This window comes from Lentinula edodes, assembly GCF_021015755.1.
Source record: "Lentinula edodes strain Le(Bin) 0899 ss11 chromosome Unknown C8R40scaffold_66, whole genome shotgun sequence".
Lineage (NCBI taxonomy): Eukaryota > Fungi > Basidiomycota > Agaricomycetes > Agaricales > Omphalotaceae > Lentinula > Lentinula edodes.
Genome location: NW_025764372.1, coordinates 94,169 through 117,711, shown reverse-complemented (window position 1 = coordinate 117,711; position 23,543 = coordinate 94,169). Strand labels below are relative to the sequence as shown.

The 23,543-nt window shown below is 45.7% G+C and overlaps 11 protein-coding genes across 11 annotated transcripts; 7 read left to right on the top strand and 4 right to left on the bottom strand.

Moving 5' to 3' along the window:
• Positions 1 to 663: 663 nt before the first annotated feature.
• Positions 664 to 1,080, top strand: C8R40DRAFT_1061537 (uncharacterized protein; the record flags this gene model as incomplete). Its single annotated transcript, XM_046225430.1, has 1 exon — positions 664 to 1,080. A coding segment is annotated over one exon (417 nt), but the record flags the coding sequence as incomplete, so codon positions are not given.
• A 138-nt stretch (positions 1,081 to 1,218) lies between these two features.
• On the top strand, positions 1,219 to 2,674 carry C8R40DRAFT_1275171 (magnesium-dependent phosphatase-1; the record flags this gene model as incomplete). Its single annotated transcript, XM_046234109.1, has 9 exons — positions 1,219 to 1,282; positions 1,609 to 1,645; positions 1,701 to 1,741; positions 1,796 to 1,841; positions 1,891 to 1,998; positions 2,059 to 2,162; positions 2,209 to 2,270; positions 2,332 to 2,377; positions 2,430 to 2,674. 9 exons carry the CDS (start codon positions 1,219 to 1,221, stop codon positions 2,552 to 2,554), a joined length of 633 nt encoding a protein of 210 aa, XP_046079729.1. The 3' UTR covers positions 2,555 to 2,674.
• A 303-nt stretch (positions 2,675 to 2,977) lies between these two features.
• Positions 2,978 to 3,727, bottom strand: C8R40DRAFT_817611 (uncharacterized protein). The gene is made up of 2 exons (XM_046236326.1): positions 3,574 to 3,727; positions 2,978 to 3,509 (listed from the first exon to the last, which is right to left on the bottom strand). The coding sequence occupies exon 2, from the start codon at positions 3,432 to 3,434 to the stop codon at positions 3,048 to 3,050; it is 387 nt and encodes a 128-aa protein (XP_046079728.1). The 5' UTR covers positions 3,435 to 3,509; positions 3,574 to 3,727; the 3' UTR covers positions 2,978 to 3,047.
• A 990-nt stretch (positions 3,728 to 4,717) lies between these two features.
• C8R40DRAFT_1177588 (uncharacterized protein) lies at positions 4,718 to 5,404 on the top strand (the record flags this gene model as incomplete). The annotated part of the gene is made up of 2 exons (XM_046232704.1): positions 4,718 to 4,798; positions 4,922 to 5,404. 2 exons carry the CDS (start codon positions 4,718 to 4,720, stop codon positions 5,402 to 5,404), a joined length of 564 nt encoding a protein of 187 aa, XP_046079727.1.
• An 826-nt stretch (positions 5,405 to 6,230) lies between these two features.
• On the bottom strand, positions 6,231 to 6,691 carry C8R40DRAFT_1134189 (uncharacterized protein). The gene is made up of 2 exons (XM_046229297.1): positions 6,395 to 6,691; positions 6,231 to 6,330 (listed from the first exon to the last, which is right to left on the bottom strand). Exons 1-2 carry the CDS (start codon positions 6,540 to 6,542, stop codon positions 6,266 to 6,268), a joined length of 213 nt encoding a protein of 70 aa, XP_046079726.1. The 5' UTR covers positions 6,543 to 6,691; the 3' UTR covers positions 6,231 to 6,265.
• Positions 6,692 to 7,814: 1,123 nt separating this feature from the next.
• Positions 7,815 to 9,290, top strand: C8R40DRAFT_817495 (uncharacterized protein). The gene is made up of 6 exons (XM_046236325.1): positions 7,815 to 8,010; positions 8,060 to 8,284; positions 8,335 to 8,636; positions 8,688 to 9,013; positions 9,064 to 9,161; positions 9,217 to 9,290. Exons 1-5 carry the CDS (start codon positions 7,950 to 7,952, stop codon positions 9,158 to 9,160), a joined length of 1,011 nt encoding a protein of 336 aa, XP_046079725.1. The 5' UTR covers positions 7,815 to 7,949; the 3' UTR covers position 9,161; positions 9,217 to 9,290.
• A 1,578-nt stretch (positions 9,291 to 10,868) lies between these two features.
• Positions 10,869 to 12,763, top strand: C8R40DRAFT_1134178 (uncharacterized protein). Its single transcript, XM_046229296.1, has 2 exons — positions 10,869 to 10,890; positions 10,953 to 12,763. Exon 2 carries the CDS (start codon positions 10,991 to 10,993, stop codon positions 12,416 to 12,418), a length of 1,428 nt encoding a protein of 475 aa, XP_046079724.1. The 5' UTR covers positions 10,869 to 10,890; positions 10,953 to 10,990; the 3' UTR covers positions 12,419 to 12,763.
• A 272-nt stretch (positions 12,764 to 13,035) lies between these two features.
• C8R40DRAFT_1134174 (GMC oxidoreductase-domain-containing protein) lies at positions 13,036 to 17,128 on the bottom strand. The gene is made up of 33 exons (XM_046229295.1): positions 16,892 to 17,128; positions 16,769 to 16,831; positions 16,674 to 16,710; positions 16,580 to 16,618; positions 16,456 to 16,527; positions 16,381 to 16,397; positions 16,291 to 16,328; positions 16,218 to 16,236; positions 16,136 to 16,168; positions 16,055 to 16,077; positions 15,863 to 16,001; positions 15,796 to 15,807; positions 15,663 to 15,743; positions 15,558 to 15,601; positions 15,249 to 15,496; positions 15,159 to 15,193; positions 15,037 to 15,107; positions 14,916 to 14,987; positions 14,769 to 14,863; positions 14,697 to 14,719; positions 14,601 to 14,646; positions 14,536 to 14,548; positions 14,458 to 14,481; positions 14,273 to 14,402; positions 14,086 to 14,214; positions 14,019 to 14,031; positions 13,854 to 13,972; positions 13,793 to 13,801; positions 13,683 to 13,736; positions 13,581 to 13,621; positions 13,493 to 13,527; positions 13,396 to 13,439; positions 13,036 to 13,338 (listed from the first exon to the last, which is right to left on the bottom strand). The coding sequence occupies exons 1-33, from the start codon at positions 16,941 to 16,943 to the stop codon at positions 13,256 to 13,258; spliced, it is 1,953 nt and encodes a 650-aa protein (XP_046079723.1). The 5' UTR covers positions 16,944 to 17,128; the 3' UTR covers positions 13,036 to 13,255.
• A 1,061-nt stretch (positions 17,129 to 18,189) lies between these two features.
• Positions 18,190 to 18,995, bottom strand: C8R40DRAFT_1163906 (uncharacterized protein; the record flags this gene model as incomplete). The annotated part of the gene is made up of 4 exons (XM_046230421.1): positions 18,190 to 18,459; positions 18,536 to 18,618; positions 18,713 to 18,714; positions 18,964 to 18,995. The coding sequence occupies 4 exons, from the start codon at positions 18,993 to 18,995 to the stop codon at positions 18,190 to 18,192; spliced, it is 387 nt and encodes a 128-aa protein (XP_046079722.1).
• C8R40DRAFT_817248 (uncharacterized protein) lies at positions 18,938 to 20,333 on the top strand. The gene is made up of 3 exons (XM_046236324.1): positions 18,938 to 19,380; positions 19,440 to 19,745; positions 19,797 to 20,333. Exons 1-3 carry the CDS (start codon positions 19,329 to 19,331, stop codon positions 20,240 to 20,242), a joined length of 804 nt encoding a protein of 267 aa, XP_046079721.1. The 5' UTR covers positions 18,938 to 19,328; the 3' UTR covers positions 20,243 to 20,333.
• A 1,318-nt stretch (positions 20,334 to 21,651) lies between these two features.
• C8R40DRAFT_1061492 (uncharacterized protein) lies at positions 21,652 to 23,510 on the top strand (the record flags this gene model as incomplete). Its single annotated transcript, XM_046225426.1, has 6 exons — positions 21,652 to 21,784; positions 21,837 to 21,876; positions 21,929 to 22,157; positions 22,215 to 22,754; positions 22,810 to 22,981; positions 23,038 to 23,510. The coding sequence occupies 6 exons, from the start codon at positions 21,652 to 21,654 to the stop codon at positions 23,508 to 23,510; spliced, it is 1,587 nt and encodes a 528-aa protein (XP_046079720.1).
• Between the last annotated feature and the right edge of the window lie 33 nt (positions 23,511 to 23,543).

Here is a 23,543-nt window from a genome sequence, read left to right as displayed (position 1 = left end):
CACCGTATGAACGCACGCATCGCGTAGTAGTGGCCAATATCTCCATGGATGCTAAGGCATCACATCCCTTCGCTGGCTTAGTCGACATCGGCTCGCATGCCTACTGTGCAACTTGTCAAACATGGCACAAAGCATATCTGAATTCTGTCAATTATGAGGACTGGGAGGCAATCGATGATGAGTACCTCCGTGAAGGCGCAGAGAAATGGCGGAATGCGGAGAGTCGGGTTGAACGTGAAAAGATAGAACACCTATATGGTGTTCGGTACTCGGAGTTTTGGCGACTGCCTTATTTTAGCCCTTCAAGACAAGTGTCCATTGATCCCATGCACGCTCTCAAAAATATTTTTGGGAACTTCTTCTGCGATGCGTTGCGTCTTGACAACCCTTCCAGCACTAAGGAGCCCAAAAACAAAAGTACCACACCATTATCCTCTATAGCACACTATTACCAATTCACGCCCCCTCCTCGTCTTTCTGTCATAAACTCCGCCCCTATCACGCAGACAGATGCAGATGAACAAGATCTCCTGACTGCAGTTCTAGAGTGGGATCACCTGCCAAATGATCTACGCCTTCTTCGCCACCAACGAGCATTAAGTCTTCTAGTCAATATCAGTGCCCATAAACGGGAACTGAGCGATATTCATCATCTTTGTCAGGTTCTTCTCATTCGCACTGCGAGTATTTACGAAACTAGGGAGTGGAGGGATGTCAGAGGATGAAGATGGCGTGGACAAGGTAATTGTTGATGACCGGGAATTGGAAGAGGCTGTGAAGCTCACCATGTTTCTGCCATTCCGCAACCCGAATCTAACAACGATTGCTGCGGTTGTGGATAAAGTTCCCCGGGTCGAAAAGCAGCGTTTTGTGCAGAGCGGAAGGACTAGCAAGCGTAGGGTTCGAGGTGATTCTAGGTGCAGGAAATCAGACCGGAAGCCGCCAACTGGGTGGCCTGCGTCTCTTTTCGCAGACGGTTATCTGGAGTCTTTGCCGGAATATCAGCGAAACAAGTTGCGTTTGTCCAAAAGGATATTCCCTCTGTACGATCTCGAGAAAATACCAGAGCAATACTTGTAGAATTGGGTACTTTAAAGTATATTGATTGATACTGTTCACCCAAAGGGGCTATTGCGGGAGATGTTGCCACTTACATCCACAGGCGCTTAGGTTTATTTGGATTCGCGAAAGTAAAATTCAAAATTTTACAAGCGCGCAATGCGAAAGTTATCTGGCGCGAAAGATAATCTTTGCCTAATGCGAAAGATAATCTTTGCCTCACGTGAAAGATAATTTTTATCTTATGGGAAAGATTAACTTTATCTAGAGTGAAAGATTAGCTTTATCTAGAGCGAAAGATTAGCTTTATCTAAAGCGAAAGGTCATATTTTATCTAAAGCGAAAGTTCATATTTTATCCAAAGCGAAAGTTCATCTTTATTCTATGATAAATAGTATATTGATCAAATGGGAAACAAACGGAAAATCAAGCGTCAAATCTAATCATACCTCCCCGTGAAAGAGGATTAATGACTGAGGGGAAATCAGCAGTTTGCTTCCAAAATTTCCCTTTATATTTTTCGGCCGGGAAAACTTGGTCCGTTAGTAGTGACTCGTCTCCCGAAGCTCGTCGCTTTCGACCTTGAGTCAGTATGTCGCTGTGCTCCATTTCTATTCGAAGATCCTCATAGATACAAAAAGCTACACGCTTTGGGATCTGTGGATAGATACCCATGTAACGGGTTTGTTTTCCTCTTCCATTCATCTTTTCTCAATGCTCATGTTTCCTCCTTCAGGTCCCCTTCATCGAAATAAAGATACTCTCAATGAGGTATTAGACAAGTGTGTGGTAATCTTTGTCGCAAATACAGTTTCGCTCATTGACTTTTAGATACAACGAAGCAGTCTCGTTCTACAACCATGTTCCACAAATTCTCCATCGACTGCGGGCGGCCGAGGTGACGATTGCAGCTGCATCAAGAACGTCAGCACCGACATCGTTCGTCTTTTGTGCGCCATATCATAACATACATTCCAATGCTCATTACACCATCTCCAGTGCACGTTCGGCACTCACGCTACTCCTTGTACCGCCAATGGAGGGTAGCGAAGATGAACCCATGAAGGCTATAGATTTTTTCGATCAATTAGAGATATATCCTGGTGCGTATATCCTACAACCTGATGTAACCGTTCTCATACTACACAGGATCTAAGCTTACACATTTCAAGAAATTGCATCAGAAGACCGGAATGCCCTACTCGGAAATGGTTTGTCGTTAATCAAATCCCTCAAGATCCTCGTTTTCAGTCATTCTAATCCTCTGTTTAGCTATTCTTCGATGATGAACTCAGGAATAAAGAAGTGGAAAAGTTAGGTGAGCCTTCCATTATCATCGCTTCCTGCTCTCTCAAACTGTTTTGGCTCAGGCGTCACTTTCTGTCTCGTAAAAAAAGGCTTGGACGATCGGACATTTGAGCGCGGTCTCGCAGAATGGCGCAAAAGGCACCCAGAGGAAGTTTTCGAAGATCCTGTAGGATCAACAGCGATGTGATACTCTTAATATATTTACAAACTCGTCTGAGTCTGGCAGATGTTCGTCTTTGTGTATTGAACCTAGTGTCAGTCCTCTAATGATTTAGCCATGATTCTTCAATAATCAGGTGATGTTCTCAGTGATATATTTGCACTCTAGATGTAATGTATCCTGCCGGTTTGGTCTGTAGGCTGTTGTTCGTTCGGTGTTCCGTGCTCTTGCGTTGGTGCGTGTGGTGCGTGATCTTGCTAGTTTTTCCGGATCCAAAAAGACCTTTGGATATCCTGCCCGTAATTAAGCTCAATTCACCCCATCCTTTAATACACTTCATATACTTTATGTACTGGACTGCTTCAAGTCCACCATCCTGAAGCAATTTTCCAATACGCTGCTCCCGTGTCTAAACGATTCAAATATCCTAACACTTCCATGAAAACTTCGTAGGTAAGAAGATAACATGGGTGAATAAAAAATAAAGATATATAGGAATTGTACTATTAGAAATCCAGAACTATGATGGTGGAATTGCGATATACAGTAATGCGAGAAAAAAAAATAACCAACAGAAACACCCAGAGAATAACGTTGAACGCGCTACCAACGAGACCTTGAGGGAGAGACAGAAAAAAAAGAAAGCAGAAAACAGAACACTACATACGATACGATACGATACCGGTGTCGAGTCTTTCAAAGCTTTCTCCTTCATCATCAACACTTCATCATCTGACCTGCTCCACATCCACCCCCGCCTTTCCCTCTCCTGTCCCCCTCCCCCTCTTCTTCCCCTTCTTCTTCTTCTTACCCGAAAAATTAAACCCACCAGACATACTAAAAAGTCTCCTCGCTCTCTGATACTCAACATCCTCATCCTCGTCGCTCGAGTCTGTCCAGATTCCATGTATTGTGCCCTGTTCCCCCAAGCGTCGGTTCTCTGGCGCTTGTTGGTTGGTTTCTGGCGGTTGTGTTTTGGTCTCTAGTAGGTTGTATGTTGGTCTCTAGATAAGTCAAAATTCACTCACTAGCTGGGGAACACGTACAGGATTGTAATATTTACGACCGCTCTCACTGCAACTAGCTGCAACTCGTATACTGTGGGCTTACACATTCTCTTGGTGATAGAAATATATATGTGTATAAATTATATCGGAATGATTTCGACCAGATTTCGACTGAAGCATTCCATGAAAAACTTCTTTGTAAAATCCTCGAAATTTCTCCTTCACCAGTACAATCAAGGGAACCAGAGGGAACCTTGCCAAGCCGTAGATTAAGGGTCGTCACGATGAGGACAGACACCAGTTGTCTTGTTACCTCTACCCTCCTCTACCCTGCCTCTACCTCCTACAGCAACGATTACTGAATTCTACCCTGATGCTTCCTGGGGGCATAGGTGAGCTGACTATACGGTCGATTGGTGGAGCATGTTAACTTCCTCTCAGTCCTCAATCGTAGGAAAGGAAAACCATTTGAGGGAGATGGTCGCTATCGTGGCCCCAGAAGGATTCCAAGGGTGCGCGCAGAGACTTCAGCAAACTCAATTCGCAACTGTTACAGCCATCACGGTCTCATGCGGTCATGACATGTGCTAAAGTGTGCTAAGTATAAGGTGCTATAAGGGTGCCTGTGCATGAATCAAGTGGCGGAGATTCGTGTCAAGTAACGCATTCATTCCTCGTTACGATCCTATCCTATCCGTCGGACTCAGGACCCCTTCGTACATTTCTCGAGTTGTTTCGGCGAAAAATCCCGGCAAATCTGGCGAAATTTCCTCAAGCTGATCTCAGAGGTCTTATTAAAGCAGAGAAAAACCGCTTCTGCTCCCCAACTACTGCTGGCCAGTTGCTCACATCCACACTCAAAAAAGACCATTCCCTTAGTCAAGGAGCTTACTATCATATTCGTCTCTTCACTGCACTGAGTTTTTGCTTGTTCTCTCGCGCATTGCTTCTGTTTATCCAAGTACTCATTGAACGTCACCCTTGTTTGTAAGTTTACATTCAACTTACTTGAATGTTGACTTGAAACTAATGAGTTCTCTATAGATTCTTTCTCTCGTTGTTCACCGTCCCTTTTTGTGATCTGTGCCGTTTCTCTTTCCTCGCTTTGTGAGTCAAGTTTCAACCTGATTAATTGTAAGGTACCAATATTCAACGCGCCGCCAGATTCTTCCAGTTCACTGTCATGTACTTCAACCTCTCCTACATACTCCTTGGACTGGCATCTGTTTATGCCGTCCCAGTGATGAAAGTGCCGAACTCCAATGTGAGTACCTTCTTTTTTCATTTGATTGCAATTGGTATTCGAGAATCAAGGTTCCCCTATATCCTTTTGTAACATTGGATAAATCATTTCTTCCTCGATATGCTCACATATCTACGTACGCAGGTTATACCTGTGGCATCCAAAATCAAATCCCGACACAATGGAGAGTCCTCAAGTTCCTCTGCGTTGCTACCATTAATAGAATATAGTTTTGCCACAGGAGGGCCAGCCAGTAGCGTCATCAGCCAAAAGGGAAATAAGTTTGCCGCAAAAGCTGTTGATGTAGCCCTTTATAGGACTTTTGGGATTTTAGGCAATCCAACCAACAGCTTCACCGGTACTGAAAATCGTGGAAAGACATCCGACAAGAACCGTCTTGAGTTCACGGTACCTGCTGCTCCAGCTCTTGTGGATTCTACCACTGAAAAGAAGTGGGAGAAATGGGGTTGGACTCCACAATGTCCCTGTACAGGACATGTGTGGTACAATGGGGAGAATGTCGTTCAAGTCGATTGGACAGATCAGGAACGGACTGGAAAAGTTCCGGTCAACTTTTTCTCTCAATCCCTCACTAAAAGTGTTGACGCGATGCGTGAAAAGTATTGATCGACATAGGGCAATATGACAATGAGTACTACATTAATCAATTGTGTTGTGTCCTTCGCATGTGGGTTATATCCGGCTGAGCTTGAACGATTTGTTCCCTCAATTGACTTTTCGCCAAATTCAAAACTGGAATATCTTGATTTATGGGATGCGTGTGGTTACGCGCAGCGCCGTCAGGTGCAGCTCGAAACTGAGAAGGGATCAAGGGCGTCTGCTAATTATTCGTTTGCTAGCGAGTAGTGGAATCAAAACACTGTATCCTTGTAGATCTTTGTCCATAAGCGTCCGCACCTCCTACTTTGATTCTTATATTCAACAAAAGTTCACCAGGAACTCGTCCCGAATCCAGTAACCTACGAGTACCACGCCGGAATCCCCCCGTCTCTCTTCTGTTGACTTTTATTCCAATCTTCCTAACTCTGAGACCTTCGTTTCGTCTGATTCAAGTTGGTCAACACAGCCAAAGAACTTATCAAACTGCAATAGATGCGCTTTCCTGCCGTTTTCCAATGCCAGATCGTGCTCTTACTCCTAAAACACTATTCAGCAGTAATCTGGGCAGCTTTCAGTTTGTGCAACCTTCACTCTTTCTCATTACGCGACTATGATCCTACAGCTAGGCTCATATACTAGTGACCACCCAGGCGTATTTCTGGAACTCTTGCTTCTCCTCCTCCTATCCCTTTGCTTTTCCTTGTTTTTTGAGCTGACAACCTGCGTTCTTCAAACCGGATACGACTCCATAAAAAAACCGCAATAGTACTATGCTAGTGTACACAAAAACAAAGACATCGAGATCATAACGTTCCGACTATAGAAGTTATAACAGATCGTAGGACATAAATTTTTCGAGCATCGTTATCAAGCCTTCGTATCGCTGTAGTCATTGCTTCTCGTTGAACCAATCTCTGGGCCAATGTCGAGAGCTTTTGAAAGGATGGGCGAATCAGTCAGTACAGTCGTCGATGTGTGAGGGGGTGAAAGACTCACCATGCTCGAACTTCGCAACATCGGCACTGCGTTTTTCGGCTGATACAGATCCAAAGATGATATCCATTTCTTCTAGCAATCTGCCCTGAGTGTCGGGAATGATGAGCGAAAAGGTGCCCTTAGCACCTATGTTGACAGTGGCGAACATCTGGAAGAATTTTGAATCCAAGATGCTGTTCGATTAAAAGCGTCTGATGAGAGACGACGAAGTCTTCACGACAGAGAGCCGTTAGATGTGTTTGCGGGAAACGAGGAGATGCACTCCATAACTACTGCGAAGCACTGGCAACAGCTAAATGATAATGCCTTGTCCTGGTAGGGAAGATATCCGAAACATAGACCCATGGGAGAGGACCTATACACAAGTGAGAATGGGTAAATCCCAGCAATAGCGATCATGAGCCTACCCCATCCCATCCCATGCTGTAGAAGCAGACATAAATAGATAACATCGCTGCCATTCCTTGACTTGCGGGCGAAATAGCGGCGACAACACTAGTAGAGCTAGTAGCTGGCGGCGAGTGCGTCTTGATGATAGCGCCGACGATAGAGAAACAAGTGCCCAAGTATACCCGGCGGAATTTTGACCACACCATTGCTGAAGCAGGAATATAGCGAATGCAAATCGAATGAGCGGCGATTTCCTTTGACAAAGAATGCCTCTTTCCAACCCAGACCTTTCCTAGCCTCGCGCTCCTCCTCAATAGCGGCTTCAATTTCTGCCAATTCATGAAGAAGCTCTATGTCGTCCGTAGGCTTTCTACGGAGATACGCCAGGTTGGTGAGAGCTTCTTCATTCTGAAGCCACGAGGGGTGATTCCGATATGTGAGTAAGATAAGCGCCCCAGCAGATTCAACTGATAATACGTCAATATCGGACATGTTGAACGAGTCGAGTAAGGTCGGTTCGCACATCTGGCCTGTGGAGGGGCTTGACAACGCGAACGTTCCCTTCGAAAACAGATTCGTCACGAAGAAATAAAGAACATAAGTTCAAAGTAAAACGAAAGTGAAGGAAAATCCAATCCTCAGGCAATACCTGAGAGAACATCCTGAATAATCCCTTCCTTTCATCTAAGAAGAGAACTAAGGTAGAAGAGGAGAATATTAAATAATGAGAGTTAACGCCTGTTATTTCACATCTGGACGACTCGGGCGCTTGTTGGATTCTTTTCCCGCCACTCATGACAAGAACAAAGACCATTTCCAAGGAGGGACCTGAAGAAAGGAAACAGAAGCTCCCGACATCATCTCCTCCTCCCGCAACTCCTGCTCGACCAAACATCTTATCTACAGTATCTGGGACTGCTCTCCGGACCTACAGCAGCTGTTTCATGCATGAGGGACATACGCCCCCCATCAGTCACCAGGCCGATCTCAAAAAGGTCATGCGTACAGAGCTCGGAAATCAGACATGGCAGCTCCCTTTGGATCGCGCTGCCAACGTCGAGGAGATTCTTCATGGTGGTAACTGCTGTAGACGTAGAGCAAGTCAGGTTACACGGATATCGTATAGCGTTCCAGAGAATGTAATTTCCAATGGATTCATGAAAGCATGGCCAAAATGCGATCTCGATTCAAGTCGTTCCTCAGTCCCGGAAGTGCGGATGCTCAATGTGTGTGGTGACAAGTTCCGAACTTCGCAGCATCATTATTTTTTCCCAGCAAATCACTCACATGGAATCCCTACCTCCAACGACATTGTTCTTCCGACCGAGATGGAGATAAAGAAAGGAGTAGCAGAATTTCATTGGAATCTTTTTAAGTATAGTACACCCTTGCCTGAATATCGAAGCCTTTGTATTCACGTTGGGAAGCTGACTGGAACCTCCCTGGTTTCCTCTCCCAGCCCGCTCGTGTTGTTTACAGCCATCCTCCACGCAACGCTAGGTCTTTGGCTGCTTGCTCTGAGGTAGGGCTATCACTGATTAACATTGCAGGATGGCTCGCGATATGCCAGGAGGCGCTTCAACATCGGGATGTCAGTATTGGGAATGTTCTTAGATTGTCAAACCCGGTCGAAATGCCCTCGTTCAAATTCAAATCAGATATTGCGGATCTTATGGGCACACTATCCCTATCGGAAACCTTGCCGTTTACTGTGACCGACCAAATTACACGTCTTAAAAGTTCACTTGCTGAGCTGAAGGTAAACACCAGGTGCTCGGGTTTTATCATTGATGGGGATATGGCTGTCGACTGGAAGACGTATTTTGATGCGAACCACGATGGCACTCGTTCCGTTAGTAGATCTGGTTGGTTACTATGGCCTATTGTCTGACCCCTTTCTCAGGGAACGCCTGAGTTTATGTCAGTCACACTACGAGAAAGCCTGTATTCGCCCATGACATACGTTCAATCTACGGTGGATGATCTTGCTTCCTTCTACTATGTTGGTCAATGGGCGGCGGTTTTCAACCCAAGTCATCAATCGGACATGCTCGAAGAGCTCCGCAATCGCATCGCTGGGTCCCTGGCATCGCGAGAATTCGCAACTCGCATTGTGCATAGACTCGACCCAGACTTATCTTCCCATCGGCAAGAATATGGCTTATTTTTGCAGTGCTGCCAGCCTATACTCAAAGAGTGGTATGATTCTATTGATTCTCTTGATCGAAGGTTGCTTGAAGTCACGGATGAACTGACCGCTCACTCTGACGGAAAAATAGACTCAAGTACTTACCGGTCTTTATTCCTGTCCTTTTCCTACCATGGAGTTGCAGACCTTGCCCAGATATTGGAGAGACATGGAGCAAGCCTCGCTAGTGTACGTTGATTACCTTTTCTCTCAACTCTTATGCTAATCCGTTCTCGTTTCTTAGTATGATAAACTGAATTCATGAACGAATTTTTACATCAGTCTAAATACACCGAGCTACAGTAAATGCATATGAATATAAAATCGCTCTCATAATGCCAGTAATTAGAGCTTTCCCTTGATAAAGTATCACGATTGATATATACAGCTTTGTTAATACTCAAGTTGAACTGCCGTCTTTCTGAGCTCAGTGTTCTGCCTCCCGCAATCTACCACCTTGTATTTGCCTGATTTTGGCGAGAAATGGCTGACCTTTGCGGGCCTAATGTCATGATTCGCAAGCTTGAAGCAGTATGATAATGTAGAGGGAGTAGGTTTGTTTAGTACCTACGAATTAAGGCTAATGCCAAACAAGACACAACAATGATGTAAATAAGATAACCAGCACGATCTGATTTTCTGGCTCTCCTACATATGAGGTGAACTAGTTCCAGCTTTCGAATAGTAAACAAACCTGGTCAAGCCGCTGCCTCCCGGTGACTGTATAGGCCATGGCCATCGTACGTCTCTTATTGTCCTCCCCAGAGCCATACACCGCTAAATCTGTCGACATTCCTAGGCTTCAAACTTTCCGAATTTATCAATTTGAACTCAAGGAGCTTTGACCAGCAAATGAATGCTTTTACAGCTGCATCATTGAACATGGGTCCTAGCTTCTCAAGTGTCGCTTTTGTGGCCTGTGCACACGTAACTCAAAGAGCTTGGACCATCTCAATACGGCAATTTTATTGTAGTCATCCTTGTATTTTCCGTACATGCGGCTCGTTCGCATTATGGCATGTCTTGGATTACTATCGAGGTTTGTGGCCGATATTCAGACGTCACGCGTCAACTCTAACGACGGGGACCTCTATGACATGCAATGCTCCTAGGCACTGTCTCTGTCGACTTTCATGGGCTCTGTGACAACAATAGGGATTAGAACTCGGTTCGATTACTGGAAGAACATTCCGCTGGCTTAGGGCCTTTTTCGTCGTCCATAGTACGCGTTGAGTTTTCCCTGCAGTTCTCAAAATTCTTACTCACTCGAATTGTTCAGTGAACGGTCTGGCTATTGAACCAGCTGGTTCGCATGGTAATACAACTGAGGTCTTGAATGCCGATGTGGCAGGCCGAAGAACGCGTTAGCTTCAGAACACGATCAAGGACAGCTATTCCCGAACCCGCCGAATATTGCAACGAAACGAGCGAACTAATTACTGGTTCATTCTTTCCAGTTCGCAAACAGCAGCCTCATATCGTAGACTCGCCGACAATTCGCTGATTTAGACCCGTCGTCTGCCTTCAAACGCACCTAAAACCCTGAGTTTTCCCAACTCCAGGAGTATCAGGCTTGTACCGATTATCCCATTCACCAAGTTCAGTAACGATTAATGCGGTGCAAATCACGAAAGTTCCGTCGTAATCATGGCCCAGCCTATTCAATCAACCAAACGAACCATCCACGCTGCTCCTCGATCATACTCTATGCAGGCAATGTGAAATCCCGACCTATCGTCATTGGACTCATGGGGAAGGCCACAAATACTATTTCTGGAAGTTAGGTCACCCTCGGCGCACAGGGGTATAAAGATTGTCGTCTGTCCTTTCGACTTTCCCAGTCCCCTCTCCAATTCTCCAATCCAAGGAATTCATCAAGTTTCAGTCGTATCGGTCAGCTCTCTACGATTTTTAGTCTCTTTTGTTGACACCCCTGGTTAGTGATCTTTTAAACGGTTACTAATGATACAATCCACTCACCATTTACACCTTTTTTGGTCTTTCTTTATTTCAGCTACATGGCTGAATCTTCGCTGTTTGTTTTCGATGTCAATCCTCAGGGAGAGAGCATCCTCAGCCCTGAGGAGGTAGCCCGCGTTCACGAGCTTTTCGCCAGTTTCGACACAGCTTGGGACCATCCCGCGATTCAAAGTCGACTCAAACAAGCGCGTCGTCAGTCTGATAGCAGTTCTTCGCCTTTGAACAGCATGACCTTATTTGCCGCGATCTGGTCCTCATCCACTCCTCCCGAATTCCACAAGTACCAAGTTGTTTGGAAGGCGATGCGCATGCAGCTGGAAAACGATGGTGTTCTTGCGAAGCTTGTCTCGGAATTTAACGCCTATGTGAAGAGGCAAGGCAAGGCACGTCGGAGAGGAAGTGAAATCGCTGAGTCCCTAGGTCAAAGGGATACGGAGGCGCCCCAGTCGATTGGTAACAGCATTTCGTCAGCTTGGATGCAGCGTCGTCAGGCGCAACTTAGGACTAAGGGGACAAGGTCTTCTGCTGATCCTTCGTCTGACAAAGTGTTTGAATCGAAATTTCGTGTTCGCGAACGTTCGCCGCCTGCTCCAGTCTCTTCCTTCGACCAAGATTCAACGGGATCTTCCTATGTGTCTTTTCCATTTCGAGGAATGTACGAGGACCGCGATTTGGATTACGAGGAAGAGCAGAGCAGAGACTCTTCTTTTGACCTCCATTCGAATATTTCGAACTTTCAATTCCTCTCCTATGAATCGGGAGCGGCTTCAACTTCAACACAGTCGTATCCGGTGACAGGACATCAACAGACGCTCGCTCCAACCTTTTCTGATGCGCAGTCGTATCTGTATTCCACAAACACCATTCAACAGCAACACGAGCAGCCTCTAGGATTTTTCTCTCCGTTTAGCACCAACGATTTTGCGCCGGTGTTCCCAGAAACCAACCAGAGCGCCGCCAAATTCAGAGTAGCTCCTGGTCCTTCTAATCTTGCTCCTTCTCAATATGCAACTCTGCCACAGTCAGGCTCGTACCCCACCCAGGCGTACCAAATAGCCAGCTCGCCTTCTCCGCGGACGACCCCCTCTTCCTCCTATCCTTTCTCCTCTTCCTCGTCGTCTTCTTTCGACCCAGCGATGTCTTCTTACAACTCCTCGTTCGACCAGCCTCCAAATAATTATTTGGGAGGAAATCCTCATTTGGACTTTGGCAGTGATTTCAAGAACGATGCTTTTGGACGTATGCTGAACGGACAGGGATCTGGATTTGGGTATAGCAGACTACCCGTACATCCAACAGGGACGATGAGTTATGCCTCTGATTATAGTCCAGGCCATAACATTCCACACGCCAATTGGAGCGTAGATGAAATTGCCGCTGATGCTTCCTACACTGACTCGGACGACTTTTGCGGATCGTTTGGTGCTGGATCATTGGATGACGGAGGCAGTTATCGAAGATATTGATATATACAGGAGCTGAACCTGGCAAACGATGAAAGAGAGACGCCTTTGGAAAGAATTAGTTGATTTGCTCTGCTGTGAGCTGACAACCGGACTCACTTGTGTTATCCGAGTCAAGGATCTTGTATCATATAGACCTACATAAACCTAAACGCGGGGACTGTATGCTTTGCATGAACTTTAAGCAAGTCAAATGTAGCATTATACCAATGTATATACCATGTAACACCTTTCTTTCTTGTAGATATGAACACCATTCGTAGAGAGAGTAGGAGCACACTCGAGGAAGAATCTAGGTTTGCTTTATAGTTATAGGTGAATCTTTAGGCTCTTGTACTTAGTTTAGCAGGTGTTATCAGAATTCAATCTGCATTCAATGTGAAGTCGGAAATTGGTCGGAAAGTTACTTCATTGATGAACTTGAATACAAGGACCCACATATTCGTTGTACGTAGATCTTCTGCATTGGTACAAGGAGTGACACAGACGATGCTACTTTGTTTTTTAAGTTACAGTAAGGTCTGTTAAGTATTTTTGGCACGACTTCCTGTAAAACGACAGTGTTACCAGTACGGACATGATGAGCTTCGGAGTAAGACTATACAACCTCCTAGAATTGCACTGGATCTTTTGTTTTTAACGGCGATGTATTTAAAACAGAGGGCCAGAAAGAAAAGTGAAGACTCCATTCGAGTCAAAACATATGATTGTACATACATGTAGCTTCATAAAGTATTGTACAAGCGTATCATACACTAAGTATCCTGTTCCCGAAAATTCTGCCACGTAATCATACACATACTGCATTGTCTCACTTGAAGAAAAGCTTATCCGTTGAGTTCAGCGAACTTGCTGAGTAGCTGGAACACCTTTCGGAACGGGTGCATGAGGAACAGGCGCATGCGGAAGTTTGACCTTCAGGCCTGTGATATAAAGAAATATAAGAATATGAACAGCTAATTTGAGAGAACCGTTCATACCGAGTTCTTCAATGATCAACTGTGCGCCCTTCTCCCCGACGAGTCTGTAAGTAGGATAAGTCAAGTATTCGATGACTGCTCGAAAAAATAAGCTCACAATGCAGAGGAGTAGGTGTTCGTTCCGAGGTTATCCTAGATAGCCAAGTCAAAACAGATCAACATGTCACCAAAGTATGATGACCTACTGGGCAAATACTCAAATCGACACACTTGAGGTTTTGTGTACCTAAACGGCGCCGGGCGAATGAATATGCCACGTGGTCCGGTCAAAGCTAATAATATCTTACCGAAAACGTTCAGACGCGCATCGACAACGCCACCTTCATCGCGTGGCTTCATGGCTAAAGTTTGGGAATTCCCTTTAGAGCTGATTATGCACAGAATTTACTTTCCATACCGCATGTACCTGTAGGCTCTGTGAGTCTTATAAATAGACCAAATCAGGAACAAATTAGTACCAAGACTATGCCACGTCGTCTCGACATGGTCCGCTACCCACTCATCTATCGCTCTGTCATCCTCTTCAGTGTACTTTATGTCCTCGTGGACTTTGCTAGCATCATACTTGTCCCCCGGCCTTCATACGGTCAGTTTGCTGCTACAGCTCGTTAAACAGTCCTTACTTGTGCCAAGTTCCTAAATAACATCGTAAGAAAGAGGAAGATATCATGGTCATTAGTAGAAACATACCCATGTGAATCCCAACTGTAAATCCGTCGGGCATCAGTTGTTTCGCCGTTGTGATATCGATATCTTTGCAGGCCGCAGGGGATGCGGGATGGAAGTGGGGGTGATGAGATGTCAATTCTCCACGGAACGCTATGGAATGAAAGGTCAACGTAAGAATTAGAAAGTAGGAGATTGACGCAGAGCGCACCGTCCATTCTTCTCGCAATCTCACGCGTCTTCTTGTAACTCCATCGAATTGGCGCAAAGTCAGCCTTATTGTTCATGAAACCACTATCGAAAGTGGGGGCCTTGTATGGGTTGGGAGAGGATATATGAATCTATGATATGTTCAGTCAGTCGTCGGACCATGTAGGCACATAAACAGCTTCTTACACGTCCACGACTAGCGGGATATTCCTAAGAAACAATGATCAGAGAGGAGTGAACTAAGACTGCCGTTGTAACACTTGCGAGGTATTGGAACCTTTATTCAATTCATTAGAAAGGGCTGCCAGAATACAGAACGGCAAACGTACATCGTGATATACTTCCCAGGAGGGAGTAGAGTGTGGTCCGCATAGGCTTGGGCTTAGGTAAATACCTTTCAAATTGTCAAAATTGTAGAACTTTACCTGCAGAGACAATCGAGCCAAACCTGAGCGGAGTGAGAACGAGGGTCCAGTCGTGTATTTGGAACAACTCACATAACAGGCTTATCGGGCTTGTCCTTGAAATATCTGTCCCAAAGTTCATTGAACTCCGGACCCATCTCCTTGAGTTCTTCCTCGGTTGGTCGAATCTATACGGTCGATGAGACATTGTAATTACGGACTGAAAGAGCAGAAACTAACCTTGAATCCAGCATCGATGGCGTTCGACGATAATCGAGCCTTCTCTGGGCTAGTTTCCCACTCGTTGAATAACTGATAAACATTTTATAAGATTGTCAGGCAATAAAGACGGTTCTCATACCTCCTTCTGAACTTCCTTGTCGCCACGAAGGAAATCATCAAGTGTTGCACTCTCATTTGAGACACGGTACACTAAAGAAGCACATAATTGGCAAGTCCATGGATAATCAAACAAGTACTTACGCGAAAGCGTAGTGTAATGATCCTGATATTGCTCGCTAATATTACCTTCAGTAATGGAATATTAAACAGTAAGATAATCTTCAAACTCACCCGACGCCTGGAAGGTCGCTAACAACCTTGACGTCGAACTTTTGCAAAAGCTTTGAGTCACCGACACCAGATCGTTCCAAGATCTGAGGAGTACCAAGAGTACCACTGCTCAGAACAACATATTTACGAGCTTTGACGATCGTCTCCTTGAGTTGTCCACCATGAGCACGATTCCTGGAAGGAACGTAAGCTACTCCAACGGCCTTGTTGCCTTCAAAGATGACGCGGTTGACGCGGGCGTTTGTACGCTATAGCGCGCGTTAGCAATGGTCGGTGAAACGGATATATATTGACATGGAAAGGACTTACCAAGTACAAATTGCTCTGGACATCCATGACGCTATGCACGTAGGCTGTCAAGTAATAGCTAGAAGTCAGAATTCGTCGAAATGTAGACCGAGTCTGTGGTCCGACCTGTGGCGGCATCACTTCGCCTTCCAGTATGCCTGTTGATATACTTCGCCCAGATTTCCGATGCGTGGCTAGTATCGAGGTCTTCGATTGTTCTCAGTGAATATATCTCAATCCGAACACTGAGCCTACTCACCTTGGATGTCATCTGGCCAGGCATAATCAGAAAGGTGATTTTTGTTGAATCTGAATCGTGAACTTACCGCTGAAAGGGATTCCTATTGCATCAGAGGCTCTTAGGAAGTCTTGGGCAAGGGCGGTAATCGTTCCACCGTTACTAATCGCAATAGGCCCATCATATCCATGAGTATCGTTATTTGTGGGCTTCTGGTAATTCTCGAGCTATCGGATAATCAATGTCGGGTTCAGGAACGGTCACAAATATATAGACGTACTCTTTTCATGAGTGGAAGAAGGTCTATTGAACAGTGTTAAAAGTAGGTCACCGGGAAGTCGGAGAAAAATGACGTTAGTACCTTGAGCGGTCCAGCCTTCGGTTTTGAAATCATCTGCGAGAGCGAATGAGAACTTGTCGGAATCCAAGAACATTTCATTTACCCCAGTCAGAAGCCGACGCCTGATTGGCACAAATGAGCTTCAAGTCCTATTGGATTGTCATTGATTTACTCACCCGAGTATACATTTGGAAGTTGATACTACTTCCACCACCTTTGGAGCTCAGTGAGGAAGACACACCGGACCTGACTATACTGTTACACACCAAGAATATTCGCACAGCTACAAGCAGAAAACGACTCAGCTCCTGGATAGTCATACATTGAAGAATATCGCTCACGGAACAATACTCTGTCTTCCTCTCATGTACGAGGAGGCCATGGTATCCGTGTAAAAAGTAGCCTTGTCATTTCTAGTAAGGAAGCTTGAGTATAATTGTCGCTGCATATCAGGAAATCCCTTACATTCCGTCTTGCTGCATGTTTCGAACGTAGATACCGGGTCTGAAAAGCGTGTCACAAGGAGCACATAGCCAAGACATCTTTATTCAGTACACACCGGTACACCCAAGGGTCATCGCGGTTATTGGCGCCACCTGAAGCAAAACGCCATCAGCGAGCTTCTAATATGTGAGAATATATGGTACTACTGACCTTCGATGAGCATTACTTTCAGATTGGGGTCGGCATAGGCCAATCGCCCAGCAACAACACAACCTGCACAGAAACACTCAGCTAAGACGACGACGGCGAGAACGACGACATAGGTCACTGTACCTGCTGGACCACCGCCACACACGATGATATCGACTTCCTCTGGATGACCCATGCTTGTTCAAGTAAAACCTTCGTCAAGGAGTAGAAGGGTGTGAGATGAGAAGAGTGCAATTTGTATACAACGCCCGAGAGAAGAGTGAGTGGCTCTTGAGTGGACTTCCAATCCATCTCGTCCTTTTAAGTCTTGGAGCCTTGAAGAGGTCATATGCGTTCTTTTCATGAAGCAGTGCTTACTCGCGGAAAAGCCCACAACAAATTGGATTGGCTCTCGCAAATTGGATTACTAGAAAGGATAAAAATCAGATACATTCTACGTCAGCTGATAAAAATACTTCTGAACCCTTCGTTATTCGTCAAAGCTAAGGTGAGAACGCCCTGTGGGGTAACTGCGTAAGAGATTTCACCCCCGTATCGAGGCCGTGGGTTTGCCTTAATCCAGGGTAATTCATCTCTTCTTGCCGTGAGTGCTCGAAAAGAAAGTGTCACCTTCTTTTGGAGTAGATAGGTATCGCAAAGAACCCGTTAGTATTCGAGAAGAAATGTAGTATTGGTCCTTGAGAAAGATCGTGACGCAAAAGCAGATGCAATTGTGCTGTCATTTGACCCGTCTGAAACCAATACCAAGCCAGAATAGGAACTAGGAGAGCGTTGGGAATAAGAATACGCGAAGGAAATACTGAACGTGATCAACCAGTAGGGCCATTCCTACGCTTTCGGAATGTGGGACATCATACGCCCGCGGATGATTGAACACGAGCAAAGCACCTGTTGCAAATAGGAGCTCCAGCAACCGATACGACAGCTAGATCAAGCCGGGATCAAGCTGACATTCTGACAAGATGCGCCTACCTCATGATCTTCAAAACGCAACAATAATCGCGGTGGAATAATATAGAATAATATCCACTTACATGTTTCTATCCGAACGCGCGACAGACGCGGAAATACTGCGGATGGAACCTGAATCGGACTAGTTGGAACGATATGTTGGAGTCGGCTTGCATTGTCACGAGTTGTAGATGTGCGTGATGAAGGAGGAACACTTTTAGAATGGCTAGGAAAAAATGAACGAAACGAGATGCAACGCAAACGGCACTGAGAACCAATGAGGGAGTTTCTCAGGTGTTCGGAACTGCTCACAAAGCAGGGTCTCCATGGGCCGAACAAAATGTTAATATGCAAAGAATTGAATAAACTCAAGTCTATAATGTAGTAAGATAACACAGCCTAGATAAAGAGGGTTAGCAGATGGACGCGTACCAGAAAGTCATTTGAACGTACTTCATGCTTCACTTCTTCTATGCGTGCGCATCTTCTAATTCCTTCCGTTTCAGCCGTTCTGAGTGTTCTTCCGCCCGAAGTTCCTTCAATGTAGCCTCTGCCCATGCCACTATACCATCCTTTTCGTACGCGTCCCTAAGACGTCTTTCCGCATCCTCCCAATTCCAGTCCGTGGAATCAATCGTGTTATCGTCTCCGCCGTCGTCGAGAACCCGATGAATACGAGCTGAAAGCATAGGCATACGAGTCAGAACAATCCGACGCATTTTGCGAGCAAATTCCTGGGTCTGTTATAAAAGTTTAGGAACACCAGTCAAAGAGAAATTTAAATGATTCGAGGGACTACGGTTCGCGGGCACGCACATCTTGGACATCCATCGTCGTCTTTATTGCCCAAACGCCTGCTACGGCTCCAACTGATACAAGAAGCGTCGCGATTCCAAACGCTCCAGCAGTGTACAATGCCGGATTGAAATCGTTTTTGGGTTCAACTTGGTCTGACGGAGAGTTCGAGATTGTCCTGAGTGGCGAAATGCTCACTACTTTGGTTCTTAGTGTCGTTTGAGCGTCATCTGATAGAGTGTTTGTAGGTTGAATAGTTGTTAGCGATTTCAAAGGCGCCTTCGCTGGTCCGTGGCGACGTGGAGCAACAGGACGCGTAGATAACCTGATACGCTTATTTCTCCTGAGATATAGAGCGCCTGGTACAGCGACCGCTGCAGCTATAGTAGCCCCGAGCTAGGACAATGCTAAGCTTCTGATGATTAGAACCAATATTTCAGATAACTTACGGAAACGTCCAGCCACCGGAAAGAGTGTTCATTAATTCTTGATTTCAAGTTGGTAGAGGACGAGGTTGTCATCGCCTTTTTGTCCTGTTATCTTCACAGGCAGATGTCGATTACACTGTAGTCATCGTAATGAAATCAAATTTTGCCAAGGCGGCAACTGCAAACGTCGGGCGCTTAGCGAATTCACAGCCCCGAACACAATTCTGTTTATTTCCCCTGGTGGACTGGTAGTGTTGGAAACAGCTCAATTGGGTGTTCTCTTCAACAATCATCAAAGATGCTCGTCCTTAAATATTGGCGAATTATTCACTGGATCAAATCTTTTCCTCAATCCATTGTCATCCAACCCTCCAACTGTTCTCAAAATGCACATGTCGCTCCTTCATAACACGCTCTTTTGTCTCTTACTCTTCGGCGGTAAGCTCTGAGGTTGTTCAGCACAATTCCAACGCAACTCAAAATTATCATTTATTCAGTCCGGGCCTATCCACAACAAACGAGTTCGCCTACTGCAACTGTAGCCTCGAGCTCGACCGTCACTGCCGTTTTATCCACCATCGACCTTGGAGGATTCAATCTTGGTGGCGAAACTATTCCAGGTTTTGAACAAGAATTCACTACCATCTCCGTTGTCGGAATTAGTTCTAGAACGGGTTCAGATGGAAAGAGCGCAACGACGTATTCACGCGAAATCATCATCAGTGATGCCATCTTAACAACAGCAACAGATGGTTCCCTAATTCCTAATACAGTAGTCCCGGGGAATGTCATAACGGAAATCGGTGAGTATTCTACGTCCAAAATCCATGAAGAGGGCTTATCTATCCATGTAGAAACGTTTGTTGAAAACGTCTCCGGGTACTATGTCACCAACGCCGAAACAATTTCCACTGGATCCACCTACGAAATCCAAGGAAATTACGAAACTTGTTCTTTTGCTGGTCCCGGTGCTGTTTCTGCAGGATGCTCAGACTCCGATTATCTAGTGGAAATGCCGACGGATGGGGGGTCCACCACCACGGTGTATCACTCGGGGCAGTTTTCTGACCCTGTGTCGGCGACGACAATGACTCTCCCCGTTCAAGTTGTGGCTTCACCACAGGCGTCGAGCAGCGGAAGTAACTCGGAGACAACGGTCAAGCCACAAGCGTCGGGAAGTGGAAGTGATTCAGGCACGAGTAATACAAATGACGGAGTATCCCTGGGCATCGGAGGAAAATACTCGATGACCAGAGTATGTCTTCTTTCCTTCCTCGTATTCCTCGCTGGATGCATGTAATACCTACGTTCTGATCTTACATCCATTTCATCTTGCTCCAAACGACATTGTATACCATATTCTTCATGTCAAGTCCCAGGGTAGCAGAACGATCTTTGCGTTGATATCAGAAATTCGGGTGCTACAGTTTGGACGGATAGATCCACGGGGCATCCACGACATTTGATGATGACAAAGTATCTTATACCATTGCCTCATGCGCTGCTTTTTTCGCCTTGTCACTCTTATTCCATCCATTCTCCAGTCGACATGAGATTGGGACTCAAAATGGTCAAAGCTAGCACAAAGAGATCATTTGCATGCCGCTACCTTGTCGGTACAGTGCCCACATTTATCCAACGAAAATGTCATGACTATCTGTTGAGGAGGAATTGTGCATGAATTGTTACGCCGTGCTTTCAAACTCCTCCCCTCAAGCTACCCTCGAGATCGGAATTCGCCATCAGGCCGCGGGAAGTCTTGCTGGTGACTTTCCGTTGAATTTCATCCTAGGAAGGATTCTCAAACTTCCAAGTGTTTAGTCGTGCCGTTCTCCTGATTCATTGAGGATGGTACCGCCCTACTGACAAGAATTCGGACAAGGATGACAAGAGAATGACAGGAGACAAGAATGACAAGAGACAAGAATGACAAGAACGCAATTGCACTGATCTCAGGATATCATGGTAGGCCGCGTGGGTATGATTTATTGCTCTCCTACAACGTGTATGAAGGACATTAAGTACTGAGGTTACGAGCTTTGCTCTTGAACTGACTGGGGACACCGGCGGTGGCCGTAAAGGTCATCCAAATTTCTCCCTGGTACCAGACGCAGTTTATGCAAACTCTGATACCCTCAAGTTCTACACAGCGAGGACAGTTGAGGGCTAGTCTTATAGATATCATTTTAAGCTAAGCCGATTTTCTCCAGGGAATATTATGGTGAGCACAGTAGATTTTCTCCTTGCTGGCTCGTCGGCTGTTCGGAGATTACGATCTTGCAGAAGTTGAATCCACTAGACAGGACCTGGAGAATTTCAGGCTGTAGAGTGATATTCCTATGTGAGGGATTGAGTTTTTTGAGTCTATCAGCGAAAAACTATCAGATCTCAAAATTCAGACGTTCTGGAGACGCCGGGCAGGTCGTGGCACCTCATTAAGCTAAGTACAGATTACTGCAATATCATTCTCCATTTGATAAAAAGGCGGTTTATGAGTTATGATCTACGTGATAGTTCGAAACGACCTCAATGGACCATTGAGCTTCTTTAGATTCTTAGTCAAAGAGGTCAAAATCAGCCGAAGTAGTACTAGAACGAGTTAGCGCCGAGACGTTATCTGAGCGCTACTCCGGCGCTACTTTCGGGTTATCAAAAGATTTCAGATTCGTCGAATCCTTCCTCTCTTTACCTTCTTTCAAGAAAACCATCATGTCTGCTGTTGTTGAGGAAAATGTTGTCGTAGAAAACGGGTCCACCGTAGAAACTCCCGCTGCAAAAATTTCAGATGTAGTTATGGGCGATGATGCTGAAAGTGCCAGAAAAGCAAGAGCGAGGAGACAAGGTAAATCTATCGATAACGCCTTTGTTGGTTTGTTAATCTTACATCCAAATAGTCGAATTTTACTTTGCGGATTCCAATCTTCCATACGACAAGTATGCGTCCACATATCAATCAATGACTCAGGCGAATAAAATTTTCGTACAGATTCATGTGGCAATTACATACCAAAACTCCAGAACATTGGGTCCCCATAAGTGCCGTAGCATCGTTCAAAAGAATGCGCCAATACTCTTCAGGCGAAAACGGAGTGCAATGGGTTGCGGATGTACTAAAATCAAGTGAATATCTGGAAGTAGACGAAAGTGGTGAAAATGTACGAAGGCGAACAGAGGTACAGGAGCCTAAAGGTCAATTTGAGCGCAGTGTATACGCTGTGTGTACCCCCCATTTTTCTCTGCCAGTGTCGTATATCTAATCCGTCTTTCTGCAGAAAGGTTTCGGGACAGACGAGAGCAAGGATCTACAACTACGTCTAGAAGAACTCTTCCAAGGTTATGGTTCGACAAACGAAGTGCGGATGAGAAGGAGCGAGGATAAATCCTTCAAAGGCTCTGTTTTCGTCGAATTTACTGAACCCGCAGGCGCTGAGGCTTTACTCAAAGCCGAACCTAAACCCAAATGGGACGGAGAAGATCTTCTCATCATGTCCAAGGAGGCTTATTGCGAAATGAAAATTAAGGAGAAGGGCCTTACTGGGAGAAACGCTGAACGAAAACGCGACACAATGAACAAACGGAACTTCAATGCTTTCACTATCCCTATCAGCCAGGGTGGGCTTATGAAGTACAAAGCAGTCGAGGACGGCAAGCCAAAACGAGAAATCTGGCTTGAGTTCATGGGTAAAAAGCTGTTGATTGAGAGGGACGAAGATGGAAATGGGAGAGTCAAGGAGGAGGAAGTTCCATTCCTCAAAGGCAGCACGTTGAAGTTCGAAGGTGTTGGGGAAAATTTCTCATGGAATGACATCAAGGTATATAACATTAGCACGCTTCATTTACGCGATCGCTAATGCATCCTCGGTTCAGCTTCCGTTGAAAGACCTATTCGAGGGACGTGCTCCCTTCATCGATTACACCCGCGGAAAAAATGATGGTTTTGTCGGATTTCACAAGGAACTATCCGACGAGGACATCTTGAATGTCAAAAAAACTATTCGAACTATAAATGGGAACGAGATCACTTGGTCCCAGATAGACGGTGCGTTCTTCCTCTCCTTGCTTTCTACGACATCTCATTGAAGTGGGGTTGAACAGAGGAAGAAGAAAAAAGCTTCCAAATCCGACGAGCGCAATCAAGCGCTCGCGCTGCTCTACGTAACGATGACGAAAACTCCTCCACATCAAGGCCTCAACGAGGGGGCCGTGGCGGCTCTCGTGGAGGGGCCAGCCGTGGTCGCGGTGGTCGTGGTGGTCGTGACGGAGGTCGAGAAAGCCGCGGAGGGCGTGGAGGAAGGGGTAGTAGGGGAGGAAGAGGAGGAGGTCGTGGTGGTGGTGGTGGGAAGCATGACCGAGAAAACGGCAAAACCAATGGTGATGCTACACCCGCCACAAACGGCGACTCCAAATCAGACGCTGATAATGCAGCGGGAGAGAAGAGGAAGCGTGCTGTGGAGCCAGATGGTGGACCTGATGTAGGAATCCGTGGGGTTGCGGGGCCTCCCGTACTTCAGACTGCGAAAAAGGTCCGAACGGAAACGGGCGAGGCAGCTACAGCTGCTGCGTCATGATGCTTCCTTTGCAGTTCCAGCAATGAAACACAA